Source organism: Oryza sativa, chromosome 1 (assembly GCF_034140825.1).
Source record: "Oryza sativa Japonica Group chromosome 1, ASM3414082v1".
NCBI classification, from domain to species: Eukaryota; Viridiplantae; Streptophyta; class Magnoliopsida; order Poales; family Poaceae; genus Oryza; species Oryza sativa.
In genome coordinates this window covers 16056331-16062851 of record NC_089035.1, presented here as the reverse complement: position 1 = coordinate 16062851, position 6521 = coordinate 16056331, and the positions used below count along the sequence as shown (strand labels likewise).

The following is a 6521-nucleotide window of genomic DNA, read 5'->3' as shown; positions in this document are numbered from 1 at the left end:
GTCAATTAAATTGGTGTAATATAGCGACCTTATTTTAAAATGGTATTTTTTAGATATATTCTACTGTTCATATAGACATATATGAACAGAAAATGTGTGTTGAAAGACGTCCAGAACCACATCAAGAAACATCATATAATCCTTATAATTATAAAAGGTCATTGGACATATTAAATTTACTAGTTAGGTACCCATGCGTTGCAATGGGAAATATTTATATAAATTCATATATACTCTATCACTTGTCTCTCTCTCGCCCCCTCTCTCTCGGGCCGTCGGCGCGGGTCGAGCGGCGGCGGCAGCGGGTGGTCGACGTCCGTGGCCAGACAGCATGGGTCGGCTCCGGCACGATGCTCGACGAGGTGTACTACGCCATCGCCAACAAGACCTCCCGCCTCGGGTTCCCCGAAAGTGTCAGCCTGACGGTCGGCATCAGCGGGTACCTCAGCGGCGGTGGCTTTGACCTGATGCTGCGGAAGCACACGGCCTCGCCTTCGACCACGTCCACGACGCCACCATGGTGGACACCAAGGGAAGGCTCCTCGACAGGCCGCCATGGAGGAGGACCTCTTCTAGGCCATCCGAGGCGGAGGCGGCGGAAACTTCGGGATCGTCTTGTCCTGGAAGCTCCGGCTTGTCCCCGTTCCGGCCACCGTCACGGTGTTCACCGTCCACCGCTCAAGAAACTAGTCTGCCACCAACCTCCTCATCAAGTGGCAGCGCGTGGCGCCGTCCCTTCCCAACGACACCTTCCTCCGCGTCGTTGTGCCCCTGTACCTCGGCACACGCGCCGGCCTCGTCGCCGCCATGGCCGACACCTTCCCGGAGCTCAACGTGACGGTGAGCGACTGCACCGAGTGACGTGGATCCAGTTCGTGCTCTACTTCGTGTTCTACAGCACGGGGAAGCCATCGGAGATGCTCCTGGACAGGGGCAACGGCATCGGAGATCCATTGGGGTCATGGATGCGATTGGCGAGGTCGTCGTAGTGGTCGATCGGGCCGTTGTCAATGAAGAAGTCGACGCCATCGCCGCCGCCGCCTCGCCTCGCTTCCTCCGCAGCCACGCTCTTCCATTGTCGCCTCGCCTCCTCTGTCGTGCTTGCGAAGCCGACCTCGCTGCCGTAGCCTCGCCTCATCCCGAGCTCCGCCTCCAGCCTCCTCCGCCACCAGCCACCACCCTCATCCCGAGCGCCATCCCGACCAGTGGCGGAGGCGGAGGCGGCGGCTGGAGGCGGAGTTCGCCGCCGCCGCCTCTGCGTCCCGTGTGGTCGCTGCCTCCGTGTCCCTTGCCGCCGCTGCTCCCTTCCGGACCACAACGCCAAACGCCTTCCTGCCGCCGCACCGTGCGTGCTGTCTTGAGTGCCGACATCCGCACCGCCGTCCTCACCGATCGCCCGTCCCTGCGCCATCCTCACCGACCGCCCACGCCCACCGCCCGTCCTTGCCGTGCGCGCTGCAAGAGAGAGAGAGGAAGAGCGAGAGAGGAGAGAGAGAGGAAGAGGGGAAGAAGAGTATGATAGGTGGGTCCCACATTTTTTTATTAAATAAATGCTGAATAGCTACTAAGTACATAGACTTTTCTATAAACTTAATTAAACTTTTAAGAAGTTTGACTGCAGAAAATCAAAACGACTTCTAATATGAAACGAAGAGAGTATTAATTTAAATCCATAGCTAACTGTAGTTTTTTTTTCCAGAGCACCATATTTACAATCTCAATTCACAATTAAATTTTACAAGAGTGTATAAAATATAGACAAACAAATTCTCCCCAGGTTTCCACACATGACAAAGAAGTTCAACCGATTTCATCACATTGTGCCAGTAATCAAATCACAGAAATCTAACAGTTCACACATCACACTCATATTGTACAGGACAAAAATGTGAACCGATTCCATCACACATCCAATCAATACCATTCAAAATCATAGTTAGTCAGTTAGTGGCCAAGTTCAGTTGGTGGAACTCCACATAAAGATTCAAAGTGCAGACCTAGAAGGTGTATTAATCAGTGAACAACTGCTATAGTTACATCACAATATATCGCAGAAAGGTACAGAAAATTATTGGACAAGAGATTATATGAATAGATGCAAACATATTAATTCCATGAGAACAACTGTATTGCCAATACAGATTACTGAAACACCAATAGTAGCAGGAAGTTCCACATCCTATCTAATTTCAAAATATGGTATAAAATAATATTTGCAGATTTAAACAGAATTTCTGCCCAGAACATGAATCCCAGGGATATAAATCTGATTGTTCTAATTGGTCCTCTGTGACCCTTATACATGTGAACGCATATTTTTTTGCTTTCATCCCAAATCCTAGCTAAGATCTGTATCTAAAGAACAAGATGCACGGGCATATTACTACGTCGTTGACCAGGGGATCATCCTCCAAGTATATGACTTCAATAGTCCAAGATTTTTAATTTGTCACTTCTAAACCTTTGAGAGAAAAATAGCCCAGCAAACAACGGCACATTTTTGTGCTAATGCACTGTTATTTGAATGCAATTTTTTAAAAAGGAACTAAAGCATGGCTTGCTTAAAATAGGTCACATTTTATGAGCAAAATGATCACGTTTTAAAAAAAGAAAAAATAATCGGGCGTTTGTTAATAGTAAATCATTAAATTTCTCAAAAAAATTATATATTTGCAAGAGGGCATAAGAAAGGAAGACATGGGCGAAATTAGCATGCAAAGAGTGCATCATTTGAGTCAATAACATGCACATGGCTAACCTGATTTTGTACTTGATGGTGTGGAGCCCCCAACAATCTTAACCATTTCTGAAAATAAATGAGATGATAGATCAAATATTATGAATTTGTGAAACAACCAACAGAAATATGCAGTGCACACGTTTCATTGATGACGAGGCTAGCATCTTATTATGCATCTGTTTGATAGATCAAAAATAGAGAGAAAATAGTGAACAAAAAAGAATATCAAACTACTCCCCAGGTTTCCTCACGTGACAAAATAGTTCAAACGATTGAATGGCATCTCATTGTTCTAATTGCTCCTCTATTTAAGTATCTTAAAAACAAGATGCAATGGAGTGAGACACTCAACTTTCGAGTCCTGATAGTACATCTCAAGAATTTTAGAACAATAGTAAAAGCTCGAAAATTCAGCAGTAAACTTTCAAGTGTACAGGGCATCTTTAGAAATTCATAGTGATGATAAAAACTCAGCATAGGAGCTTCATGTATTCTGGGCTTCAGATGCACAAGACTTCAAAGCTCCTATTTCTGTATACATGACAGGAGATCGACAGGCTTCCTACAGCTTAAATGCTAAATTATTAGTGTGTAATTGGTGCCCTCATAGACCCATTGAGAAACCCTTCAAAGATGCCTGCATGTTGCCAATGCAGATTCAGAATGTTGACCTAAAAAGAGAGGTGTTCTCCATTTGAGTTCAGAGTTTGTAATCGCACCAAGAGTCTTAAGACTGAAGCTAAGTTCATTCAAATGCTATATATATATGACATTCCCTAATCACTCAAGGCCGAGGACTTATTGTTCATGTTTAGATAGGAGTTTGAAGAGATCAATTAGCTAAAGGCACTTTCTTACGTATGTTTGCTGATTGCAAGAAGTGGCAGATCCGACAAAGAAGTAGCAGATCCTCCCAATCACTCTCCTAGTCTCCTTATCCTGCAAATCAAGACCATATCATTACTTCGTTAGTTGTGCAAGGACAACATTCCAGGTTCCTAAACTGACCATTCCAGGTTGCAAAGAAGACCATATCAGCAAGAATTTTTTTTCTTTTCAGCAACAGAGAATATGTCAGTACAGTTATTTATAGGACAGTCAGCAATGGTCCCAGGGGAATGGTTAATTAATCAAACTGAAGACGAAATGTGATAGCATCAAAATCTACACGCTATGCCATATCTGTTCCGCAAACAATAGATACAGTTGATCCTCTCCTAGCGATAGTGTATATGCAAACAGTGAAAGTATTCAGAGCATAGCAAAAGTCTTCGAGCTAAGAACAGTACAGAGCTTAGCAAAAGTATTCACGAAACATCTGCTTGTAACACATGGATGGATCTTGACTGCAATTTAAGGCCAGTTCATGAACCAATCAAGCATTCCATGCATTAATTATATCTAGCTAAGGACCAGTCATGACACAAAGTATTTGTCACACACAATTAAGATGAGAGGGAAGAAATAGAATAATATTTATAGCCTTTCAATGTGAAGCCCAGTAATTTTCTGGCATCGTAGAATTAATAACTGATCTACATGGTACCCAAAATATATAATTGGACATGTCACAGGACACTGGATCAAAGGTCTATGTGAATCTAGATGTACTCAAAGAATATTGCAGAGACATACCCACAATAAAGATGAAGAAAAAAATCTCACAAGATCAGAAGAGAGGAGGAAAATAAATAAGGATGGGAAAAATGCTGGGTTATACCGTGAAATGAGCAGATGGCAGTTGACTATGTTGTCCAAGCAGAGATGGGCGACGGTTGGTGAGGCGTTGTTGCAGGGTCGGGTCGGCCGGGTTCAACAGAGATGCACTCCCAAATTTTATAAGAACTTGACTAAGTAGAAAAATAACCGAAGTATCATTGGAGCAGTAAAGAATAAAAGAAATTATTCTTTGCATGATGAGAGCAAAAAGTCTGATTTTTATCTGCGACAACAGTTTAAATATACTGAAATAAGTAGCAATAACTTGAATGTCATGATCATTGTGAGACAAATTATGCAGATATATAAATTGTATAAATAATCAATTTGATTTGATTCATGAACATAAAGGAGGGCCTCTGAAACTGTTAGTTGCTGTATTTTTTTAGGGAGAGTGAAACTGTTAATTGCTGTTATTGTTTTCCTGGAGCATCAATCAGTTCATGACTTGCGCTCCTTCATATTCAGTTTTATGCAAATTTGTACACACCAGGCAGACTCACTTTGAAGCAGTCCAATAAATTAACTTCTGCTAATCCTAAGTAATAAACTTAAAATAAACCATGATTAGCAATTTTACAGAAGTGAACAATGTTGGCCGATGTCTGAAGAAACTGACAAAATCCCATTGCTGTTTTATTGTTCCAGTTAAGCGAAGAAGGTTGATGTGCCACTACTTCAGAGGATTCTTCACATAATTCACCAGGCAAGCATTATAGTGCTTCGGGGAAGATTGCACCACTCCAGACATTTTTTTTTTAGAAAATGGGATAAACCCGGCCTCTACATCGCCAAACCACTCCAGATAATGAGCGATGGTACTCGATTATTGCAATTGTTTGACTGAAAAGTTAATTTGGGACCTCTGCTGTATATATTAGGCCAATGTATGATTTTCCACTAATTATGATATCTGATTCTCTACTATATTCAGCACCTTTATGATATACATGCTTCACTGGTAAAAAAAATTGAGCAGATTTTCATGTGGCAGAAGGGAGGGGGCCTGGCGGCGAGGCCTACCCCGGCAATGGACTGCGGGCCGAGTAATTAGGGTTGGGTAGAGAGAGAAGAGGGAGGGGGGGGGAGGTTGGGGTGAGGCAGGAGGGGACCTGTACCTATAGAGGGAGACTGTGGCGTCGAGGACGGAGGCGGAGGCGACGGATAGACCTCCGTGGCGATCGTGACCGGCGGAGGTGGCGCGGATTGGGGAGAGTGAGCCAAGAGCAGCGGGCATCGGTCTCCCGACGACGCGGAGGAGATCGGCGAAGCAGCCAACGGCGGCTGTTGGTCTCCCGGTGGCGCAGTCGTAGTTGTTCGGGCGGCGCGGAGCAGATCGACGAAGCAGCCGGCGAGCAGCGACGCGGGTGGGAGATATCGGCGGCGAGGCGCAACGGTGGCGGTCGAGGGCGGCGCGGGGCGCGGGTCTAGGGTTCGTCGGCAATTGAGGGCGGCGCGGGGCGCGACGACGGCGGCGAGGAGGCGGCACGGGTCGCAGCGTCGACGGTCGAGGGCGGCGCGCGACGCGGGACGCCGGGCGTGGGTCTAGGATTCGTCGGCGGTCGAGGGCGGCGAGGAGGCAGCGGCGGTCGAGGGCGGCGAGGGGCGTCGGCGTTCGATGGCGGCGAGGAGGCGGCGGCGGTCCAGGGCGGTGGCGGTGGAGGGCGCGCGGGGCGTCGGCGGTCGAGGGCGGCGATGAGGGGGCGAGGAGGGTGCTTGGGGCAGCAGCGATGGAGGGCGCGCGGAGGAAGGGGCGACGGCGGCTAGGAGGCGGTGCGGTCGAGGGACGCGTGGGACGCGGGACTCGCGGGACGGGGCGCGGGTCGCGGGGCGTCGACGCTTTTTACGCTTTTTTCCGTTCCGGATCGCATGTACTTTTTTTTTTTTTCGTCGCTCTCGCTCCAATCATGTCGACGTACGTTGGATCCTATGTTTGCTTTGGTTTCACCATCACCAATCCAGAATTTTTAAGGAGTAGAGATGCACAATTGCATATATTAGTATGATCTAGAAAGACTTGCCCGTAGATTTTGTGTTCTTTCTCTAGTTGCTAATTATTGTG

At 46.6% G+C, this 6521-nt stretch overlaps 1 protein-coding gene across 3 annotated transcripts; it reads right to left on the bottom strand.

Moving 5' to 3' along the window:
* Positions 1-1733: 1733 nt before the first annotated feature.
* On the bottom strand, positions 1734-6272 carry LOC4325427 (uncharacterized). 3 transcript variants are annotated; one of them, XM_066303899.1, is made up of 5 exons: positions 5578-6272; positions 4461-4590; positions 3599-3679; positions 2759-2806; positions 1734-1997 (listed from the first exon to the last, which is right to left on the bottom strand). In XM_066303899.1, the coding sequence occupies exons 1-5, from the start codon at positions 5694-5696 to the stop codon at positions 1941-1943; spliced, it is 435 nt and encodes a 144-aa protein (XP_066159996.1). In that variant the 5' UTR covers positions 5697-6272; the 3' UTR covers positions 1734-1940. The 3 variants fall into 3 exon arrangements, with proteins under 3 accessions (XP_066159996.1, XP_015631800.1, XP_066159997.1); XM_015776314.3 differs by lacking the exon at positions 1734-1997 and having other exon boundaries at positions 2093-2806; XM_066303900.1 differs by lacking the exons at positions 1734-1997; positions 2759-2806 and adding an exon at positions 3106-3411.
* Between the last annotated feature and the right edge of the window lie 249 nt (positions 6273-6521).